This window comes from Rhinolophus ferrumequinum, chromosome 24 (genome assembly GCF_004115265.2).
Source record: "Rhinolophus ferrumequinum isolate MPI-CBG mRhiFer1 chromosome 24, mRhiFer1_v1.p, whole genome shotgun sequence".
NCBI lineage: Eukaryota > Metazoa > Chordata > Mammalia > Chiroptera > Rhinolophidae > Rhinolophus > Rhinolophus ferrumequinum.
This window is the reverse complement of record NC_046307.1, coordinates 37,293,070-37,316,740: the sequence shown is the minus strand read 5'-3', so window position 1 is coordinate 37,316,740 and position 23,671 is coordinate 37,293,070. Positions and strand designations below refer to the sequence as shown.

Sequence of the window (23,671 nt, the reverse complement as noted above, 5' to 3'; positions counted from 1 at the left end):
AAGGACAACAACTTGACTTGGAAAACAGGCCTGGAAGTACACACTGTTCCCCAATAAAGCCCTGTTCCCCTTCCCCAATAAAATAAAATAAAAAAATTACATTGACTATATATTGGAATGTAATTCCCTGTCTGTTAAGGCTCAGTTTTAAAAATGTATTCTATTAAGAAGCAAAGATTTTTTTGTAGGAAATGTATTATGGACTGATCAAAATTAACTGTGGGCAGCTGAGAACGGTATGTATGAGTCATGTCCATCATTGAAGAAGGGCCATGTCTCAATACTGGTTGTCAAAGGCTCGCTAACTACAGATCACCACTAAACTTGCCTGGCACTGAAAGTCCACGCTGTACTGTTTCTCGTAACGTTACACCCCCCGAGCTGCCTACCGGTCTCCTGTAATCGCTAGCTCTTTTCTGCTATGTTCATTTCTCCATTTCTCCTGTCTTTCATTTGAGGTGAAACCTGTCATTGACTTGTTGTTGAATGTCTTCCTACTTATATATGACTTCCTATATTGAGAATATTGATATTCTTAATATCAAGGTAATTAAGAATTGCATTTCCATGACTTAGAATATTCTCAACCCTACCTAGTGTCACGTCTTTGGGAAGTCCCAATCTATCAAGAGGTTAGTCTTGATATTTTGACCCCAGAAGTAAATATTTTGAATAAATCAGTCCTGGGACTGATCTGGGCAGGTAGGATACCTGGGACAGGTACAAAATATTAGGAGTTTTGACTGAGAACTATGATGTTGTGGCCCACATAAAGTTCGGAGTGATACAAAAATCCAAGAATTTTTTTTTTTTTTGCAAAGTGTGTTCTGAAACTATAAAAATCTTATTTAACCAAAACAAAAGAATTGCAGAACAATAAAGAAGGTGTGGAAGAGAATCTGACATATCTGAGAATTAGATCTTTCAGTATCACCAGGCCCAGTTGCTTAACTGCAAGGCAAGCGCAGTCGTGCAATGATGTCAAAGAAGGGCACTGGCTGTGTCACGCATGTTTGTCTTCCTTGGTAGGAAATGGTGTGTGTGTGTGTGTGTGTGTGTGTTTGTGTGAATGTATATGTGTGCTGTCATGAAGGGCGGCCTGCGGGGTCTCTGGTCCCGCTCCCCAAACAAGAACGCAGGACATGGTGAGGCCAAAAAGGAACACCCACGGAGTCATAGATAGGGGAGTCATACCACTATATTCTCGCTGGCGGCTGGGTTGGAGACACAGGAAGCAGGAGCCACACGATCCGCAACCTGCCGTCCACTTCTCGGTGCCAAACAACCTCACTTGCCAGCTGCAATCCACTCTTGCTAGCTCAGCCACCATCTTCTTGCTAGCGCCCATTTTCTACTAGTGTAGCCACGGCAGTTATATCAGTGGCAATGGCTCACTGGTTACAGCTGATGGCCAACTAGCCACAGCTGATGGCCATTTACTACCTGAGCCAGCACCTTTCCAAGTGAGGCCGGGAGCCTGGAAACTGCACTCCTGGCTCTGTCCCCACATGTACTGTCTGGAGTGGGGGCAAACACGAGGATGGAAGTGTGTGAGCCCACTGAGTTTGTTCTATAACGTATTCCTTTTCCAAATGGAACCTTACAATACTCTTCTATAGATGACCACTTGATCTGGTGGGTAGCTAATATGCTATATTTATTTCACAGCTTCATAGATTTACAGTTTTCTTTATATAATGCTTGAAGGGGGTTTCAGAGATATTTTCTTTTAAACCTATTTTTTTAAATCACAAATATACTTGAACCATACAACCACATTCCACTTCGTTTAATCCCTCCATTCCCATAAGAAACATTTTGTTGAAGGCGGAGGTGATCAAACCCATAGAAACTGAATTGTGAGAAGTATCATAATGGGAAAAAGAATGGGAAAAAGAATGTGGTACAGGGGGTGATAGAGGAAAGATGATCTTACAAAGCCCTGGTTTATTTCTGGAAGGAAGCTTAAAGACATACATTTATTAGAAAAGGAAGCTAAAGAATTAAAGACAGCAAGTTTCTTTAAGTGGTTGAGGTGGAACGGGAAACCTTTATCATTGCACCATCACACATCACCTCTTACAGTGCTGTTGGCCGAGCTTGGTCAAGGAGCGAGGAGAGAGGCATGTTTGTGCTTCTTATTTTAGGGGGAGAGTGGCTGGACTTGGAAAAGACAGTTGACCTGCAGCCTCAGTGTAGGTTCTGATTCAAGTCCCGCTGTTAACTCAGAAAGTTCAGGACAGAGGGCCAACATTCTCCTGTTCGTGCAGGAGAAGCCACTCAAAGCAGTCCAGCTTGGAAGGTCAGGGCCATGAGCGTGGCCAAGCTTACTAGTGCTGAGCCACTTGTTCCTAGGAAATGTAGCTCGTTATCTAATAAGCATCACTCCTGGTCATTAGAGCATAGAGATAAAAGCTCCTCTTAGAAGGATGCAGGGGGTCTGCTGCCGGGAAAGAGTAGCAGATAGAAACGGACTCGATGCTGCAAGAGTTGGTGGCAACCGTCCATATTGAGACTCCTAGACTAAGTAAAACAACAAAACAATCTTCCGTTTCATTTCCTGATATGGGGAAAGGGCTTCAGCACTGTTTAGGATTGGCGTGAGTATAATACCAAAAGGATCAGGCATGTAAAATGGGGAATTAAAGCCCAGAGCCCTTCCAATTTGGGGACTTCAAACTGAGATTATGGAGCCACTAAAATTTTCTTCACTTACGTTTGCCTTTTCAATGGTAGGACTTATTGGAATTTGGGAACAGTTCTGCTGTGGTATTAAGTACTGTATAAAAACTCATCTTGGTATTGAGTTAGTACAGCGACTTCCAGTGAATGGACTTAGGCCCACATTTCATTTTAATCAAAAACAAAAGTTAGAAAATGTTACTCCCTAAATAGGCAACAATGCATTTTGTAAGCACTGCAGAGATTTAATAAATAGCATGTATGATTAATTTAGAAATAACCCCTGATACTCGAGGGTCACTCAATACATGTAATGGCCTCTTTCTCATTTTTTATACGAGGTAAATGCAGACCAGGGAGCCACTGAGCAGTCAGCCAACCCTGAGTAGGTTTGTAATCAGGCTCCATGGGGATGTCTTTCGTAAAGATAAAAAAGGAATGGATTGATGTTTCTATTACAAGACTCTGTAACGCTAGGACTTCTATACGGCTTAAATAATGGTTGGGGGTCCACCCTTTGAGGAAAAATGCTAACTTGTTACTTTAGTCATTTGTAACGTCATTGGGTTAGGGTGCACACTTGGGAATTTACATCATTCCCTTGTTTTGTTGAAGACTTATGGCATGCAGACAATTCTACATACTCTTAAAAATACATGTAGTATGCCCAGTAGAATACGTTGGCTAGCATAAAAATCAAAGGAAATAGGAGCTTAGAATATCGATCAACATTACTGGGGTTTTGAATCGTGAAATAATCCACAATCCTGCCCATCTTATCTCGAAAGACAAACTTGAACTTGTCACTGGTTTTCATAGTCAAGTTGCTGTAGTCAACGTTATCCCCAGAAATTTCAATGGTGGCAAAGCTGATCTTCCGTTTCAAGCTGGAGATGGAGCTGTTGATGATGTTAGTGATGTTGACTTCTTCCACGCCCTTCGGCATCCCCTAGTTCAGAGACAGCGCACTTAGCTGAAAGCCTTGACTCCACAAAACTAATAAGTGGGCATACATATGTTTTGAGGTCTAAGTATCGAATACATAGGTTTAATGGAGAGACTCAGAAACTGTCCACCAAGCCAGACTTGGCAGTCCTGTTAGCCTGCTGCCAGGCACGGTTCCTAGGTCATCAGCTTGCATAATGGGAAGAATAACCATTGCACAGATTAGACAAGCAGAGCTGTGTGCTAAACGCTACTTCTCAGGCTTTGAAGTTAGCTGACCTGGGTTCAAATCCCATTCTGTCACTGTTGTGAAATTTTAGTCACATAATCCCTTTAAAACTTGACTTCCTTATCTGCAAAATGGTGATCATGTTAATACCTACCTCATGAGACTGATGGGAAGATTAAATGGTATAAATGATGTAAAGCATTGAACAGGTGTGTGATGAATCCCAATCTATTCGAGGGAGAAGGGAGTAATTGATTGAAAGATAACAGAAATCAGCAGTATCTCCATGTCTTTGCTGCACAGATACAGTGATACTCCCTGAAATTCCAGGGAGTTGGCATTCTCCAACATGGCTGGGGTGACATAAGATGTGGGGAGCGTAGTGAAGTCAGAGAGCGTGTAATTTGGATCCTTGGCCAAACCACTTACTAGATGTGGAGTCTTGGATGAGTTACCTCACCTCTCTGAGTGGCAGGATACTAAACAGTAAAATCAGAATAATAATGGTACCTATTTGAGGGGATGTTGATCAGTAGCTTGGCACATAGCAAGTACTCTTTTGTGAAGCTACTATTACACACATGGCAAAATAAGGGTTTTCTGGTGTCTTCAGTAAAGGATCTCAGAAATCCTCCAATTCCCTTTTTGCCAATGTACCAAATCCAGATTTATTTTATTTATTTATTTATTTATTTTTTGGTAATTAACTGTTGTCCCCTTAAGGAAACCTACAGGGCATAAAATAAATGAAATCCATATTCTTTTTTGGCTGGCACCTATGATCAACTTTGTCTTTGGTACTTGGGTGATACAACTGTGTGAAACATTGTTCACAGCAGTCAAACACAAGGGAAAAGGTCTTTGGGATCTTTTGATCCCTCATTTTCTCACATTAGACCCTCTGCAGTACTGGCACTTTGCTGAAGGTGGGTACCTCTTCTGTATTAGATCCCTATCTTTTTTTTTTTTTTTTTTTTTGCGTGTTAGCATGAACTTTCATATGCCAAAGTCTATAAAATTGGGCTTCCAAAGAATCCCAGGGTTCTGTGGGCCTACAAGAGAACAATAATTACAAGCATAGCCCATTGCCCACCCCAAGTGGGAGTAACAGATTAAGTGCTGGGCTTTGGAGCCAAGCAGATTGGGGTTCAAATCCCAGCTCTACCTCTTCACTATCTGTGTCCCCTGGGAAAAGTCACTTACACTTCCTGTACTTCAGATTTCACAACTATAAAATGGAAATAGCCTTGCTGGGTTGTTATAAGCATTTTAAATAATATAATATTTGCAAAGGGCTTGTTCCTGTCTCTGGCACGTGTAAGTGCTCAATAGATAACAGTCATTGTTATTATTCTGAGAGCTGGACCCTGGTGTTTCACTGCTAAATCAGATAGTGGCAGCTTTCCAGTTAGCAGAAAAATAATGCTAATCCAGAAGTTAACCATACTTTGATTTTTTTCATACCTTTTTCAGTAAACCATAATTTAAGGAAACAAGAATGTGACACAAGAGTTGCATAGTAAATACATATTAATCTGAAACTTGTAAGCAGCTGATCATGTTTGGTTTGACATTGGGTTTTTCATGGATGCCTGTTCTTGTAGTTTTGACTTCGTGTTGTATACAGATAACATAGTTATTTTCTGCTGGAAAATTAAGCATATTCGTATCTCATTGTATTTGCCAAAAAGGACAGTCTTTTTCAAAAGGTGTCATGACTTCCAGAAACTTCCCCCTGAACAAGGATGAGAATCAGTGGAGCAAAGAGAATCACGGGACAGGGGCAGGAAACACGTCTGGGTCATCTCTGCAGACCAGCACGTAGCATAGTGAGGAAATCATATACAGGACACTCACAATTCTTACCCTATCTTTGGCTGCCATCTGCTGTAAGGAGCTGTAGTGGGCAACCGCGTATTCCAGTAAGGCTCCAAACACGAAGCTAAAGCAGATCCCCAGGTACACGTCGATGGCCTTTATGAAGCAGTTGGTGTTGGGAAGAGAGGTCCGGGACCCAATCATCAGTGTGGTCATTGACAATACGGTGGTGACTCCTGGGAAAACAGGTTGGCCACGCCCCCACGTCAGTGGCCAGTGACCACTACTGTTACCTGGTAGACTGTCTCCATCCAGGACTTGGCAAGGGGGGAACAGGATTCAGAAATGGAACGTAGCTCATTTTGAAAAATCTGGAAGAGGGTTAATTTATCCATTTTGCACAGATATGAACGATATGGTTTTCTGAATGTTTTGCCTTCTGTCTTCTCATTCAAAGGGGGTGTTCAGCCTGCAAAATAACTTCATAACCCCTCTAATCACAATTCTCCCTTACCTGTCACTATAAAGCGTAAGTTTAAAAATGCACTACTTCTAAAGTAATCTCTTTTTGTGTCTCTCTGTCTCTCTTTCTCTCTGTAAAAGAATCTCTTAAGAAACCAACTCCTGAAATTGCCCTTTGAATATCAATGAAAACAATGGTAGAAGGAAAGAAAAAAACAGAAAGACCTGATAACCCAGTTCTTAGCAAAGTCCTGTTGCTACTTACCAATGCAAGTCCTTGCAGGAACAGAATCTAGAGAGATCCAAAACGAAACCCAGGATAACACCACCAAGAAAGTAGAAGGAACATAGGTTTCCAAAATGAAATACAGGACATTCCTCCGAAGCTCAAACTGCAGGACCAATCGCGTATAATTTCCTGATAGGGTAAACGAGATAGGAAACCATGTCTGCTCAGCAGAGTGGTTTCCCTGTGGGGTGTTTAATTCAGCTATATTCACATTAAGCCATCTGCTATTCACCAACACCTAGTTAATCGTGAACCGTCTTTATGGTTTCACCAAAAGAAAATGCTCTTGTGTAGAGTGGGGTTTATAAGGGTGCTGATGCCCCCCACCGTGATCCTCTTCTTGTGTCTTTCTCTATCATAATCTTCCTTCCTGCAGCATCGTAACTTCTGGTTTCCTTCCCATCAACCTCACTACTAGACTGTGAGTCTCTTGGGGCCATTTCAGTCCTGGCTGTGGAGCAGGTGAAAGTGCCAAGCCCAGACGCTGTTGCCCCACCACCCTGCAAAGGGGTTCCTGGGCCCCCAAGGGATAAAGGAGAGAACAGATGATATTTCTGACTTAGAATGCAACCTGGTTCTTTAGCTTTTGTACAATTTGTCCTGCCAGTTACCTGTTTCCTGTTGCGATCTGGTGACTAAGGTGAAATACTGCTGGATGGTATATTGAGCAAGCCGCAAGTTTTCCAGGCCACGCACAGAGTCGTTGCCTCTCAGCCAGCTGAACTGCACGTCGTTTCCATCATAACCCCCTGGCAAGTCAAACAGAGTGGCGTTGAGTCCCTGGATGAGCCCATGTAAAACTCTGCATGATTTCGCAAGTGTAAGTGCAGTATCGCTCAGGATGAGATGGGGCTATTTGCCTTCAGTAGAGAACTGGTTCTATGCTAAGCATTGGACGGATCTGGTAGATGATAAGCCGCCCTCCTTATCTAAATAATTTTTGGACACATATCTGTGCCTTTCAGGACCGTCTGACCGCTCCGGCAGTGTTCTCGGGAACTTTATAATCGGTCTGTTCGTATGTCCACATTGGCATAAATGCAAAAACAAGACCTAAACACCAGCAGCTGCCACGTTATTGATGTCTGTAAACATAGGCGTTTGATAAATCTCAAAGCACTTTTACTAATATAGTTAAAAATAACAATAATAGCTGCCTTTTATTAAATATTTATGTTAGGTCCTTTACACATTATGGCTTCAATGTTCTCACCAACTTGCAAGGTAAACATTTCTTTTTTCTTCTTTTTTTCTACATTTTCTGAAATTGAGATAGATCTTACTGTTGAGACACACATGTAGTATATATGTATGTAATATATAGTATATAATATACACACATATATAATTTACCATTTAACCCAGCATTCACTCCTAAACACCTGCCCAAGAGAAATCAAATCATGTCCACAAAAAGACTTGTGCACAAGTGTTCACAGCTGCTGTGCTCACAATAGCTAAAAGGTGAAAACCAGCCAGAGACACTGTATAGCTTGTATCTTGTGTATGGACTATCAAGGAATGAAGCAATAAAAAGGAATGAAGTACTGACACGTGCTCCAACATGGATGGACCTCAAAAACACTATGCTTCCATTAAAGAAACCAGATGCAAGAGACCACATACTGTATCGATCCCATGTATAGGAAATATCCAGAAAAGGCAAACTCACAGAAACAGAAAGTAGGTTAGCGGTTGCCTGGGGGCTGTTGGTGGCAATGGGAGCGACTGTAAATGAGCAGACCGGTCTCTTTGGGTGATGGGAACGTCCTAGCAATAAAACACGGCAACGGCTGCACAACTCAGCCCAGTGACCAAACATCTTTGACTAGTACACTTCAAATGGGTGCATTTTATGCTGTGCAAATTTGCCTCGATAAGGCTGTTTAAAAAAATAACTCCTTGAGTCAGATACTTTATTTTTCCTATTTCACTGACAAGGAAGCTGAGGTCCAGAGAAGCTGGGCCTACTCAGCCAAAGTTACACAGCCAGTGACGGGAAAAGCCCAGTGGTTCCCGCACCTGTGATCTTAAAAGTTTTCCCAGGCTACTGGGAAGAGAATGCCAGCGTTGGGACTCATCCTTTGAGGAATCTCAGTTATGGTGTCCACTGTCCAGCAGCGGTTATCTCCCCTTTAAAGGGCGGAGAAGTAGTCATGAGCTCCTAGAGGATTCCCAGGTCAAAGCTATCTGTGGCCTTTCTCTTAGAAGCACCCCCACATTTACTGGGAATTAGCTGTCCAAATAGATGTTGGATGCCAAAGAAACAAAAAGTATCTAAAAAAGTGAATCGTACAACCTCCTGCGTGGACACTGCTTTGTGGGGTGGTGTCAGTTCTTCTGTAGGAATGGTGTTCAGGAAAAAAACACGCTTGCTGAGGTTTCTGTACCCAAAGAACTGCTAATAAACATTCAGTGAAAGCTTCCTCTGCTCATTGGGGATGGTATTTGTGCAAGCAGTGTGCTGAAGTTTCCAGGAGAATCTCACCCCTGGGATTTGAGATGAGAACAGCTACACATGGAGGGCAATTACTTTTGCCATGTGGGGCTGAAAATGAGTTCTCATTTTGATAACCTCAAGTTTTATTCTGCCCCCAGCAGCTGTACTGCTTCAAGAAGGTTTTCCATGCATTTAATCAATAAGGTAATTAATCTGCCCGTCTGAGTCTTTAATTAAATGTCAGCCTCTGAAAAAATGACTGCTGCCTTATAATGGTTGTGCTTCTTAAATGGTGGCCACTTGTGTCCTCAGGCGAGGAGTGTCCACTGGTCTCCAGCACTTGGCTCTACTTTTTCCTCCTTAGGTAAGCTGTGCCTTGATTCTTTAAGGACTCCTATGGGTGGCACTGTTTTCTCAGGACACCTGTCACAGCTACCACTTCCCCAAGTTTCGTGGGCATTGCACAGTAGTTTACCAAGGAACAATCGCTATTGTTTAGCCGTGCCATTTGACACACATCAACTTAGAGTAAATGCTTGTTCTTCATTATAGGCAAATCCCCAGATTGCCGTTCAGATGCCCACTTATCGGTATTACTGTGTTAAGCTTTATATATATCAAGCAATTGCTTTTAGAAGTTGGAAGCAGTTGTGCGGTAAATGTCAATGATTGCTTTGTATGTTTGTCGTTTCTGATCTCTGCTGTGTTCTTTCTGGTTTCCAGGCCTTAGCAGATTCTGAGTCCAACTGCTAGTCCTATTGACTGCCATTTCCTTGGCTGTCTTGTCCACTCTTAGGTGGAAATATTTGGTGCCAATGCACGATGGTCCTCTCCAAAAAATGAAATTTTGGAAAATTTGTCTTTGAGCGGTCTCTGAATCTCTCTGGACATACAGTCAGAAGGGCCAAATCTGTCATAATCAACATCAGGAAAAGAAAGGCCGCGATGTCTAGGCTGCTCTTCATGAATACACAGATCTGAGTCACTCAGGAAAATCATCTCAGGGGGCTGCGGGATATATACTCACAGCTTTCCAGTTGCAACTGGCATGTCTGTGTGTCCATGGGGTATTTAGACAGGTCCATGTTACAGGCAACTGTCGTCGTGATTCTAAGAAAGGAAAAATGGGTTCATCCTCAGCGTGATGAGGACGCTTACAGAAGGCTTGCATTCCCTGGTAAGGGCCCCTCCAAGCAGACTTTCACTCTGCCCCCGACGGTGAACGTGTGACCAAGAGCCTGCATTCCTGAGGATTTCTGTGCTAAGCACTCCCTGTGAGACGCGGGTAAAGCTGGGGTCCAGAATGGAGGAAGCTGGAATGTTGATAGTTCAGAAGCAAACTTATGATATTGCCAAACAGAATCACTCACTGGCTTCTTTGAGATGCTTTCGCATCCGGTTTTAAATTTTAATCCTCATGACAAACCGTGAGGAGATAGAACAGAGATCACTGTCACTACGGTCAGGCGTCGTGGCTATTAAGGACCCACACCCAGAGACGTTCGATTAAACGTCAGGTAAGCCCTGATAGCAGAGATTTCGATTGGCAGACCTTTATCTTCCTTTTTCTTCGGTGGCACACAATTTTATTAGGCACCTTTATTTATTAAGCTGGGTGCTTGGGGAAAGGGGAAATGATTACGGCATGGTGCCACCTATAGGAAACTCACCTCCTTTCAGGGGACAGAGACTAACGACAGCTGTTACTTACCAAGGGCTTACTGTGAGCAGTCCCTGGGCTCAGTGCTTTGTGTGCATTATGTCTTTGAATTTCTGTAGCTGCTTTCTGAGGTAGGAAATATTACTATTCTCCTTTAGCTGCTGGGGAAACTGAGGCTCAGCGAGTCAAAACTTGCCTACAGTCACAGAGCAGGGTCTTGTCTCCAATCTGACTCTAGAGCCAGGCTCTTACCCTCATCCATTGTACACAACAGGTTGTATTATGTGCCGTAATACAGATAGACACACGTGTATGCACACACACACGCCTGTATATATGCTGTGCGAGCATGTGGAAGCGGGGCATGAATGTTGATTGCAGTTGGGTTCAAGGGAGAGGTCTAGTTAGGCTTCTTGGAAGAGGACTTGGGGTTTTGGCTGGTGTTTGCAAAATGCAGTGCAGCTGAAGAGTGTCAGAAGAATAATCTAGAAATTCATTTATTGGTTAGCTCAGTCTTTGTTTCATGACTTCAGCCCCTTAGTTGGGATTAAAGATTAGCCCCATGAACATTTGGTTCCGGGCTTCTCCCCAAGGCCTCTGGGAACCTTAGGTTTGCACAGCCCTTGCACAAGCAGTGAGGCGCCTCCCTGTGTCCGACCTCACGCAGCACCTAGGGGGCACTTTTCCTAGGTTCGGCCAAGGAGTGGCTTGATGAACAGTTGGGTGTGAGGAACTTTTGGCCTCAGGGATTTGGGGAAGAGGCAAAGGGGGAGCCCTTGGCTGCAGGTGGCAGAGGACATGGGGCACTGTGCTTTGATTGTGGTGTAAAAACGACTCAGACAAGTGAAGATTCATTCTGGAGCTACGCCAACCCCACTGAGCCCACGAAAGGAAAGTTCCTTGTATGGACCTCTCTGTTTGCTCTTGCTGTCCCCCTTACATCTTCCCTTACTAATGCAGAGACCTGTGAAAGCATCCTCTGCCATCACCCAAACCACTAACCTACTCTCCTCCGTGGGCCCCTATCACCCTGGACTTCCGTGGCTTGTGTCTGTGTAAGGACCTGGCCCAGAGCCGTCGCTCAGTAGATGCTTCTTAAACCAGACTGAATGGAGAGAGGGCCCTTCTGTTGTGGGAACAAGGATCTCAGGAGGCAGGAGCACGGGAAGGGTGGGACCTCAGCACGGTTTCTGAGTGCTGGTCAGACCTACGTAAGACGCACTCTTCCAGCCTTGTCGTCCAGCTGTTTCCCCTCCCCCCGGGAGGCTGCAGGAGCCCAGTTACCTGAGCGCATACAGGACGGTGCCGTTGGAGAAGAGGCGGATGAGCCTGTTTCCCACCGTGACTTCATGGAGGAAGGACTTCTTGGACTCCACAATGTACGTGTCCGGCACCCAGAGGAACTCCACGAGGCGGGCATCCAGAGTGACGCTCTTGTTACCTTCAAACACCAGCCGCTGGTCCGTCCAGCGCTGTCGGAGGTAGATGGTGGCTGTGTAGTCCTGAGGGAACCCCGGGTAAAACGGGATGGGGAGAGAAAGATTCTGAAATCGGAAGGGGTCAGGCCTTCCTCCTACCTCCACTTAGGTCCAGAGTACTCACCATAGTACACACTGGTGAGAAAAGATGGGGCAGCGGCCTGTAGCCGTAAGAGAACAAAGCACCTTATGTGTTCTAGGTGATGACTCCCACCACCTAAGAGGAACCCCCAAGGAGCGTGACCAGGGCCTCCCGTGTCCCCCACCACGAAGGCCCCACCAAACTGCCCCACCAAACTGTTGAAGGTTTTGGTGAGCTAAGTGTTTAGGTTGTCTGGGATTTACCCTGAATGAGCAGTGGGCCCCCCCCTGTGGACACAAACTGCCCTTACTGTCAACTTGTCTGGAACATGTTCTCTTAAGTGAGAGGATGGTTGAAAGCAATTACGTGATTGTCGGTTTTCATCAGCTTGTCTCTGGCTCTGTGAGGGACCTTGGGATATTCAGGCTTCCCCGCTGCACTTTCATTCTTTGCCCCAATCCCTCACCAAATGTACCCACTCCACTCCCTCGTTTCTCCGCTCTGAATCCACTTTCCTCCTGATACTCAGAAGATCTGTTTTTACAGGAATCTTCCATTGTCTTGAGTTTTGGGATAGGTCCCCACTTTCTGCCATCTCAAGTGCAGGAGGGCTGTCAGTCTCTGTTCTGTTTTTGAGTAGCTAGAAAGTGTATCCCCAGTAAACACAGGAGAGGGGCTCCTGGGGTGGGAGATGAAGGGGCCACACTTACCATGTTACTCTCTGAAATACTAGAAATACTTGCAATATCCAGAGTCAGGGCTATCTGAACTGGTTCTCCTAAGATTGAAGAAAAAAAAAAAACAAACAGAAAAACTTCCATAGAAACACTAATAGAAGGTTTCCCAACACGACATTAGCAAAATTTTTTTTTAGGGGCCGGCCCAGTGGCTCAGGTGGTTAGAGCTGCATGCTCCTAACTCCGAAGGCTGCCGGTTCGATTCCCACATGGGCCAGTGGGCTCTCAACCACAAGGTTGCCGGTTCAACTCCTCGAGTCCCGCAAGGGATGGTGGGCTTCGTTCACCCCCTGCAACTAAGATTGAACACGGCACCTGGAGCTAAGCTGCGCCCTCCACAACTAAGACTGAAAGGACAACAACTTGAAGCTGAACGGCACCCTCCACAACTAAGATTAAAAGGACAACAACTTGACTCTGGAAGTACAACCTGGAAGTACACACTGTTCCCCAATAAAGTCCTGTTCCCCTTCCCCAATAAAATCTTTAAAAAAAAATTATTTTTTAAATTAGAAAATTGCAAAAGTAACACTTGCCTATTGAAAAATTGTAAATGCTCTAGAAGTATATAAAGTACATGTTGAATTTCTGTCCTTCCCATCTCAGGAGGAACAATTGTGGAGTGTGTGGCTCCCTTTTGTATGAAAAACAGCGCACAAATATATAGTTAGCTTAATACTAATATAGAAGAGAGGCCACACTGTATTCGTTGGTGTGTATTTTAAAGGGTGCAGTGGTGCTTGCTATTTCATACCTGCAGGATTTTTCCTACGGAGCTTGCAAGGCACTAATAATTTAGGGACGTAATGGAGATTGGGAACTTGTGCACAGGTATCTTTTCCCCCTCAGTGAAGTAAATTTGCCACAAGATGGCATTCAAGACAGCGCATGGTTGAACTTGCTCACCTCCTGACACTTCCCTCCTCTTCCTTTACTCTTCAGGAGCCCTAAACTACTTAGAATTCCAGAACCTTCCCTTCTTGGGCTGGTGTACAGACATAAGGCCTCAGTCCTGGAATTTCGGCAGACGGGCCAAACCCCCGAGAGTTCCAGTCTTAGCTCTCGAGACTGAGGCCTTGGCACCCCCATTCTCAGAAGCCAGGCCCGGCCGGGGACGTTTCCTCCTCTTTAGATTGGAGATGTGGAAGAAAAGCCCAAGATTCAGAAAGATGTGAGTGTGATCCCAGCTCGGTGACCTGGGAAAAGTTACCAAATCTGTCATAACTGCAGTTTTCTCTCCCGTAAGTGGGGATACCACGGGATACCACAGGGTCGTGGGAGGGGCAAAGAGATGAGGCGTGTGATGGCTTCTTTGCAAGGTGGTGCAAGACGGGACGTACACAGAGTGCTTGCCCAGCTGGGCCTCCAGAAGGTGCTCAAAAATAGTTATCTGTACAAGCTGCCAGCATGGTGTGTCTGTCACGGAATAATAGGCGCTGAGGAAATGGCATTTCCCTTCCTTTCCTCCTGTCTTCCATAATCCTAGCTAATTCTGGAAAAGGCACAACTTTGCTCACCAGGTTAAGAGATGCAATAGCATTCATTTGCGATAAATAGTGGGGGCGCCTCAGGGGACTGTGGCAATGCATTAACCAGGAAGAGGAGACGTGGAATTAAAAGAAGCTTAAAACCGTTGAATCAGTGGGAATCAGACAAAGCCACCTAATTAACTGAAGGAAACCAAGCCATAGAATATAGGTGGGGATTTGGAAATGGCGTTTTAGAACCAGTGCAATTAAAAAATAATCAAGTTAATACTTGTTATTAATACCTCGTGGAAAAGGGGGAGATCTCTGAGGGCAGACTCTGGAAGGTGCTAAAGGACTGTGGTGCTAGGTGCTAGGTGGCTTTCTGCCCCTCAAGGCTGCATGGAGACACTTGTAGTCATGTTGTTTGGATCCCATGCCAGCCACTTCATAGCTATGTGACCTTGAGCAAATTGCTAAACCTCTCTGTGCTACGGTTTCTCACCTGTAAAATAGAGCTACTAGTGCCTACCAGCAAAGGTTGGGCTGGGAAGGTTAAAGGATCTATTTTAAGTGCCTGGAACCCAGTGGGCAGTGGGTCACTGCCATTGCCCTCCCTGAGGCATGTGGAGAATGGAAAACACACAAGAGCTCCAGCCCCACTGTGTTTTTTGTTTAGTTTATTTCTAGGTGGTCTAGTCCAGGCCTTGCCTCAGTTGGTGTTTCTATGGGCCAGAGCTTGCTCTCTTCCCCTTGAGTTATAAAAGCTGTGCCACCAGAGGGCGGCTTTCTCCTAGGAAAGAGGTCAAAGCCAGTTCCCAGGCAGTGTTCACTAGAGCTTGCTTGCAAACCTGTGCTTTGTCTACCCCAGTCTCTGAAAAATCCTATGGATGTCTTGTCTCTTAAGGACCTCAGGTTCTAGAACCTGGGTGGACAGACATCACAAAGAACAACAGCCCCTCCGTGGGGCTCCAGGCTGCCACACGAATGTAGGTTCGTTTAGAAGGCCAAGTGCCAAAAGGCACAAAAAAGGCTTTGGGGTTGTGATTTATGACTGAGGACCCCTTGCCCTATTTCCACCCCAGGAAGATCTGGGCCTCACATCCTCTTGGGCCCACCCCAGGTTCAGAATGAGCACCTTGCCCAAGGACCTACATGTTGTTGACCAGTGAACAGGGAACAAGAAGGCCAGTGTCTTGGGCTGTTTAGAGTTTGGGAAGCAGAGAAATTGATGGGTGGACCTAACCGGGGTGTGCACTCACGTGCTCGTTGTTAGTGGTCAGGTGGGCCCGGGAAAACCAGGGGGGTAGATTGAAGCCTCCCTAGATCCCTTAACAGAAGGACCTCCAATCCTAATTGTGTGGACATGAGCAAGCGTCCCAGATCTCTTACTACGGGGGTGTAATTGACTGAGGCCCCAGCTGCTGGGCTCTGAAATCTATGACCGCGTTTGTTGAGGCCAGTACCCACCAGTGGCTGAGGGCCGTCAGGGATACAAGGCAGACCCGTCCTTGAAGGTGCAGAGATGGGAGACTCCTCTGAAGGGAACCTTGGCTCAAGGGCTCCCTGGTAGCTTTTCCAAACACACTCGAAACGGCACTGCTGTGAAGACACCTCCAGCCAACCTTCCTTCCCGCCCTCTCTCCTTCCCCTGGGGTCAGGCCTGTATTGCAGTCTGATAACTCTCCAGCTTCACTCTTTTCCCGCCCCATATTCCCTCAGATATTGTTCAAATAGGTGTCCAACACGGATAATCCCCTCAGTGTCTGCTCCTCAGAGGACCTGGACTAACTCACTAATCTTTAACCAAAAGATTTTATCACCTGAAGGGAAGAGCAGGAAGGAAAATAGATGAAAATAGACTGCAACTGATGGTGTGACAGGTAGCACGCTTCATGGTTACACACTTCACCTCATTCAGTCCTCCCTCTGAGGTGGGTGACATGTCCCCATGTCACAGAAAGGAAAACGGAGGCTCAGGAAGTGAAGGTGCCTGCCAAGCAGGAGAGCCAGGAGACAGACTCAAGTTTGTTCAAGGACAAGACTCTTTCTGCTCCTCGTAATGAAACATTACAGACCACTTTGGTTCAATCTTGCATCTTATAAATAGAGACGAGACTCTGTGTAGAGGTGTATGGTTGGTCTCATTTCCTCCCTCCTTGCTGCATTCTTTCAACAACGTTAATTGGCAACTTACTATATATTAAGCACTGAGCTGCTGTTGGGTTTAGTGAGGTCAATAAAGCAAAACTCCCCCAGTTGCTGCAGCCTAGAACTGAGACAGGCATCAGACCAGTGACAGTGACAGTATCACTAGGTAATGGCTGTGATTTGGAGGTATGTTCAAAATAAAGTGTGAAGAAACGGGACGGGGGGGCGAGGCATCATGGGGGGCTTCTCAGAGGAGGAAGCCTTTGATCTGAGATGTGAAGGAAAATTGGCTTTTCACTAGGGAGTGAAGTTGGAAGAAGCCTTTCTTGGCAGATAAATGGTCTCAGCAAAGGCATGGAGGCCAAGGAAGTCAGGGAGCATTTGGGGCACACTCATGGAAAGGCACAGGGAGAGGAGCTGGGGGAGAGGAGACTGGAGAAAGGTAGAGGCGGGGCGGGAAGGACCTGGTATGTGCCATGCAAAGAGCTCTGGACTATGCTGACGATGCGGGGACGCAGGCAGGCATTCTGATCAGGCAAAGGACCCCGGCAGGTAGCTCATCCCACTGGCAGCATGGAGGTTAGCCTTGAGGGGGCAGGCTGAAGGCAGGGAGACCAGGTGGAATAGTCCTGGTGAGACATGGCACGTTCCCTGCATGATGATACTGGAAGTGGGGGCGGAAGGAAGATAGTGTGTGAGAGGTTAGGAGGCGCCAGTTAGCTGCTCGGTGGGGAGGAGTACTTCTTTAGCCTGCAGGTGGAGAGGCAAAGTGCTTTCTCCAAGGTAGTGTGAAAAATCATGGGCAGCCGTCCTCATCCATCATTGCCAATCCTTACCAGGCCGCAGATCAGAAAATGGGGTTGGCTAAAACCTCCTGAAACCCTCTTCTGTACCTATCCTTTTGAATTGATGTCCTGGACAAAAAAGGATGACCTACCTCCAAAATTGGGCCTGAGAAATTTGTTATATCCTACAGTGAGATTCTCAAAGCCAGGCAGGGAGAGCTTGTCACTTCTGCTGACCTCCATGGAAAACCGATTCCCCTGGCTGCACATCCTGGAAAGGAACACAGGTTTCAGTGCATGCTCGTTTGTGTGAACAAAGCTGTGTACGCACAAACGTGAGCTTGGGTTTGCATGTGTGTGGTTCTGCCCATGTATCAGCAGTGACTTTCCCTAAGAGAAACCTGAGTTTCAGCGGCTGAATGAATGTCCCTCTCCCACCGCATTTTATATTACCCATTTGTCACGTTGTGGTAATCTGGGAGCCCTCCAAGTGTCTCCCCAAAAAGCACGAGGGGTTTGTCCATGTATGACCATTTTGGAAGGTTGGGTTCTCCAGATGGAATAAATGGCAGAAAGCTGCATTGTCCTGGAGTGTCAGGGAGGGGAATGGACTAGGTTTTGTCTTGCCATTGGTAAACAGGAAGAGCGCCCCGCCCCCACCACCACCACCACCACCACCACCACCACCACCACCACCAGGTGCGTCTACAAAGAGCAGTTCAGACCAAGGCCACTGTGGGGTAGCAGAGCTCACCTTCCAGTGAAGAGGCTCAGACACAGGAAGGTCAAGTGGAGACTGTTTCTCATGTTGAGAAGCTGCTGTGCAGAGAAAGGCCAAAGTAGGAATCACCTGGGGAAACAGATGGAGTAGGTGGGAGGCAGACAAACAAAGGTTCACCCCCTCTTAGCCCAGCTTCTCCATCCTGCGTGCCATCCCAGAATGACTTCATTTTGGAGGATTACATTTTAAATCCAACCCAAATAACGGCTGAGACCTTGTTTAGAGAGTGGCTTGCCAGCCAGAATGGTGGACCAGAAATGCAGCTGGTCCACCTGTCTGAGGCTGTCCTTCTCCTGTGCTTGTCCCAACTTTGCCAGGAAGGACACCCCTAATTATACACTCCCCCTGACCGCGCCAGATGTGTCCTTTTGTATCTGAGTCTCTGGACCTGTTGAACAGGCCATGCAGACAGGAAATGGCTTCCGTGTAGGGACAGAGTCCCAAAGAACAGTCTCCAGGCTCTCGGCCTCACATGGAAAGGTGCTGGCTCGGGTAGTAGATGGCCATCAGCTGTGACTAGTTGGCCATCAGCTGCTACTGGTTAGCCATTAGCCACTGATATAACTGCCGTGGCTGCACTAGGGGGTTGGTTGTTGGGTGGTTGGCAGAGACGTGGGTGGCATATTACAGCTAGCTAGTGGGTTGGTTGGTTGGCAGAGAAGCGGACGGCAGATTGCTGATCGGATCACGTGGCTCCTGTGTCCTGTGTCTCCAACCCAGCCGCCAGCGAGAATATAGTGGTGTGAACCCCCTATCTATGGTTCTGTTGGTGTTCCTTTCTGGCCTCACCACATCCTGCGTTCTTGTGCGGAGGAACAGGAGCTGAGACCCTGCAGACCCTGCATGACAATGTGCCAATGAATGAGTTAGGTACTTTCCCACAGACTGTCCCACTTGATCCTTGAAATGGCCTCAAGAGGTGGGCCAGGTAATCTCTGCACAGGCATACCTCCTCTTACCCACTTTCTTACCTGCTTCGCGTTACTGCACTGCATAGATGTGACTTTTTTACAAATCGAAGGCAACACCCTCCACCAGTAAAAAGATTTTGACTTGCTTTATTGTGATACTGGCTTTATCGAGGTGGTCTGGACCCAAACTTAGTATCTCCGAGGTGTGCCTGTGTGGCAGTGAAGAAACAGGTTCGCGGAAAGGTCACCATGCTAGTGAATGTCGGAGGGAAGTCTGAATCCGGGCCTGGCGACCTCACTGCCCAGTGCTCTCCTCTGTCAGGCCGAGGACACTGGCTGCTCTCCCGACCTCCGCCCTGGGTGCTCTGAAGCCGGTCAGCGGCTTTGCGTGAGCACTGGCAGGGCGAGGACGTCAGGGTAGGCAGAATGGCCCAGGGGCCTGGCCTCCTCAGCGCTGGGAGCTGCTGTCAGAGAGCAGCAGGCAGCCAGGCCGGCAAGCCTGGGACCCATCACTGTCATGCTGGTGACAGCAGAGGTGGCTCTCAGGCGGTACCCGGGTCCCCTTCCCAGGTGAGCCCGGGTGGACTCTCTCCTCAGTGGTTACTGCTGTGAACCAGGCCACTTCCCAGAGTCCAGTCATTCTGGGGCTTTGGGTGTGATTCAGTCATTACCTAACTGACACAACTTTACTTGCAAGAAATACACGCTCATTATGGAAATGAAAATAAGATAGAAATGTGTAAAGGGAAAAGTGTAAGCTTCAAGGGTGTGTCAAAGTACTTGCATCGATTTAACAAATGTTGATAAGTGAGGAAGGCTGGGCTTGTGGGGGGCTCAGTATTGCAGTGAACCTAAAACTTCTCTTAAAAAATAGTCTATTAAAAAAAATGTAAGTCCCTCCCTCACCTCTCCTCTCTAGTCTCATGCCTCCAAGATAACCACTGTCAACAGTTTTATTTATGCACACACACACGTATTTATATACACATATATCTTTCCATGAAGAAAAAAATTGAAAATGAAAAGTGGGGTAATTGCATGCATTTTTTTTGCTATTTACTTTGTTTGCTTAATAATAATAGCAAACATCTTTAAACCAATTTAATGCATGCTTACCCTGTGCTAAGAACCCCTGGAATCCTTACAACTCTTTGAAGTACTTACTACCATTCTCTTCCTTTTACAAATGCAAAAGCTGAGGCTTAGAGAGGATAAGAAACAGTCCCCAGGTTACTTAGGAGGTGAGGGACAACATCGAATCTGGACAAGAGGACCCCATCACCTTAATCACTGAACCAAGACGCACACTCCCTCCCAATGGCAGGGTCACCGTCCCATGTCAGTTCCCATAGATCGGTCTCATTCTTTCCAATGGCTGCAAGGTATTTCATGAGATCAATGTACCAACATTTACAGAGCACATGTCCTATTTATGAAAACTAAGTTATGTCCACATTTTTTACTGTTACAAAACCAGTAATGAACCTCTGCCCTCATGCGAGCTCCTAGACTTCTGCTCTCCGTCATGTTCTCTACCTCAGCACTTTCCTTCTCACTCATCAAAAATAGCAGCTCTAGAAAAACCATTATCAATCCAATCCACCAATGACCATATTCAAAGCTTCTCCCTTTAGTCCTTCTCCCCAGTGCCTGTCCATCCCCCTGTCCCCAGCACCAGTGAAGGGGGTCTGTGGAGTGGCTCCCAGGCCCTCCATGCCGTCATTCACTTTTCCAAAGGCTTCACGAGCTCCTCCTATGAATGAACGAGCTTGAACTCGGATTCAGACACACCTGCGTCATTTCACTTCTCAGGGCCTCAGTTTTCCCATCTGACAGATGAGAATAGAAAGTATTCAGTAACATTAGTTTCCATTCTCCTCCCCGTTCCGTGTCTTTTGTGGGGACTTCAGTGACCCCACTGACTCAGAACCCAAAGCGCAAGCTCTTTTTAATATCGCCCCCTGCTGCCACCCAGGGGCTGAGCTGAGGGCAGTGTCATTTTGAGGGTACTCAGACTGGCCTCACCAAGGGAAGGGCAGGGTTCAACACAGGACTTCAGGGTCATCTGGGTGTCCGATGGCACCTTTCCGGGCACTAGCTCTGAGAAGCGGAGGTAATTCCACTTCCGCCCCCACAACCTCCATCACACAAATACTGTGAACCCCAGGCCTCTCCTTGCTAGTCAGGCACTGTCCCCTGCCACCAGTCACTTCAGCATAGACGCAATCATTTGTTGAGAAGCAGGAATGGAGCCCAAATTAGGTGGAGGGGAGGGGAGGCATTTTTTCCGTGGGTCCTCCTTAAGAAAATCACAGAAGGTGACGTTGCCATGTGGCCCTGGTGGCAGAGACAACACCTGTGGCTCTAGCATCAGATAGAAGGAGCTCTAATCTTGGTTCTGCCACTCGCTCTGAGATTGTATTACTTCTCCCTGAGGTTTAGTTTTCGCCACTGTAAAACGGGATAGTTATCAGCAGTTCTTCAGGCAATGGGGACCTGACACAAAGTCGGTGCTCAGCAAGTTCCAGGCCCTGCCCCCTTCCCTCAGTCCCGGCAGGCTTGTTTCTGGATCTCCTTTCCTCTCCTCCCTCCAAGCACCAGGAGGGCCCACCAGTTCCCTTACCAGGCAACTGCCGGGGCTGTGTTAGGGCAGGTCCTTCGGGCCTTCAGGCCGGGCTTTCAGGCAGGACATGGTCTTCTGGGTCCCCGAGATTTTCCCCATCCTCAGCCCCTACCTCCTGGATGCCAGCACACAGCCACTCTCTGATGGAGTGACTCTCTCAGTGAGGAAGAGAGAGCTGCAGGACAGGCTATGCCGACGGTGGGAGGAGCCTCCCGCAGCTCCTCCCCTAGGTGGAGTCCTGAGCTGACTCTGGGTGTCTGTGGGAATCGCCCAGCTCCTGCTATGACTGCTGGCAGCTAAGGGTTTGATTCTGAGTTGTGTGTCAGCTATGCTCCCGGACCACAGCAAGAAAAGACCTTTGAGATCAAGGCCCGTGAAAGTAAAATAAAGTACACGACCCCACCAATCATGCCTGGAAGATGAGTCTCAGGTTCTGAATTTGGAGTCTCAGGTTCCTTCATCCTGGTATGGTGGAACAAGAGTTAGCAGGATGTATGACCTTGGGCAAGCCACTTCATCTTTCTAGTACCCAGCTTCCCAGCCATAAGATAAGACTTTACCATTTCTTAAGAGCATTTTGGAGATCAACAGAAAGCCTAGTCTATATAAAAGGAGACTTGCAGATCTCAGGAACTCATGCTTTTCAGGCTGGGAAGTTTCAAAACAACATAAGGGTCTAAAGAATGGAGCATAGAGGCTGAGCAGGCTAACCCGGAAGAGGTGGGAGAGAAATTTAGTTAGATTTCTAGATATCTCCGTCCTTCCCCATCCCTTACAGAGAGGATTCTTTAATTCCTGGCAAAGTCCCTTTAGGAGCATCCGTCCTCCATGGCCAGTCAAACCTCCTGAAAGAAGTGCTTCAACAATGTTCCCTAAGCCCCAGCCTCCCCATCACCATAGCCAGTGGCCCCGAAACTCACTCTTGGCTCCAGCCCCATGGGAAGGCACGAGGAATTCCCTGGGGGCTTAGCTTTGCACCCTGAGCGAGCTGGGAGCTGGGGAGGGAGTCCGATGGAGGGGCCCAGAGGAGAACTGAGGGTGTGGCAAGATGCCGGGAGGCTTCTCTTTACCCTGCTGAGGTCATGGCCAAACTCCTGCCCACACCCCCTCCCCGCCCCTCTTGGAGGTGGGAAGGTGGCGAGACAGGGAGAAGTAGGCGAGAGAGCAAATGAAGCTGCAGAAAGTAAAAGGAGGTAGGAGGTGGGGGGGTGGGCCTCGTGTAAAATGCCCCATAGATGCCTGTGGCTCTGTGTGGCCCTGGAGCCCGGCCAGCCTCGCAGACACTTCTGTGCTGGCTGGTAGGGAGGAGGCGCCCAAAGAGAGGGCTCTTTGATTTCTCCTGAGAGACTTCACTTTCACCTGGGAACCTTGAAGGCGGCTGGAACAGGAACAGCTAAGGAGCAGGTTTCAGGTTCTCTGTGAATGGAAAGTGGTTGGGGGCTTTTCTCAGAATTTCCAAGATGTTATCACAGTAAACCAAGGCTCAAAAATAACAGAGACAGTTCAGATCTGGAGGTAGGAGTGGGGGTGGGGGTCCTCTGACTCAGGATCGGTGAGATTTAGATGAAATAACACAGGCCTGGCTGGCTGGATGGCTTTGGGCAAGTTTCTGACCTCAGTTTCCTTGTCTGACAAATGGAGATGATGTTTTCTCACAGTGTTTATGAAAGAATTCAGGAATGATAGGTGTGATAGCATATCTGGAACTACCTGGCATATTGTACCTGGCACATTGTAGATGCTCAATAAATTGTTCTTTTTCTCCTGATGTTGTTAGTATCTTCTCATGTTTGTACTTATCTATCCAATCCTGCATCCATCTAAGTAACTATCCATCACGTAGCTATCTATCTACCTACCTACCTACCTACCTACCTATCATCCATCCATCCTGTGTTTAATCTTCTCAGTCAGGTTGTTAGTGCTTTCATCGCATTGGCCTGTATTGCACTTCTATGTAGGCTGATTGTGTTAATAGACTGATTATACCTGGGGTCAGAGAAGCCAGACCTCAAGTTACTAAAGTAGGTATGATATGGGCTCTTATCTCCTAGCTTCAAACAATACTTCAGTCTAGTGCCAGCTTTTTCTTACGTTTATTTCAAGTCAACCGAAGAAATGCCCAGAGTGGG

At 46.8% G+C, this 23,671-nt stretch overlaps 1 protein-coding gene across 4 annotated transcripts; it reads right to left on the bottom strand.

The window, feature by feature from the left end:
• Window positions 1-1,635: 1,635 nt before the first annotated feature.
• On the bottom strand, window positions 1,636-21,717 carry GABRP (gamma-aminobutyric acid type A receptor subunit pi). 4 transcript variants are annotated; one of them, XM_033097052.1, is made up of 11 exons: window positions 21,540-21,717; window positions 17,979-18,074; window positions 17,377-17,495; window positions 12,796-12,863; window positions 11,810-12,027; window positions 9,893-9,975; window positions 7,037-7,174; window positions 6,402-6,554; window positions 5,714-5,910; window positions 3,418-3,631; window positions 1,636-2,518 (listed from the first exon to the last, which is right to left on the bottom strand). In XM_033097052.1, the coding sequence occupies exons 2-11, from the start codon at window positions 18,029-18,031 to the stop codon at window positions 2,373-2,375; spliced, it is 1,389 nt and encodes a 462-aa protein (XP_032952943.1). In that variant the 5' UTR covers window positions 18,032-18,074; window positions 21,540-21,717; the 3' UTR covers window positions 1,636-2,372. The 4 variants fall into 4 exon arrangements, with proteins under 4 accessions (XP_032952943.1, XP_032952944.1, XP_032952945.1 ...); XM_033097053.1 differs by having other exon boundaries at window positions 1,638-2,518; window positions 5,723-5,910; XM_033097054.1 differs by lacking the exon at window positions 3,418-3,631 and having other exon boundaries at window positions 1,638-2,518; window positions 5,723-5,910; window positions 21,540-21,716.
• Window positions 21,718-23,671: the final 1,954 nt, after the last annotated feature.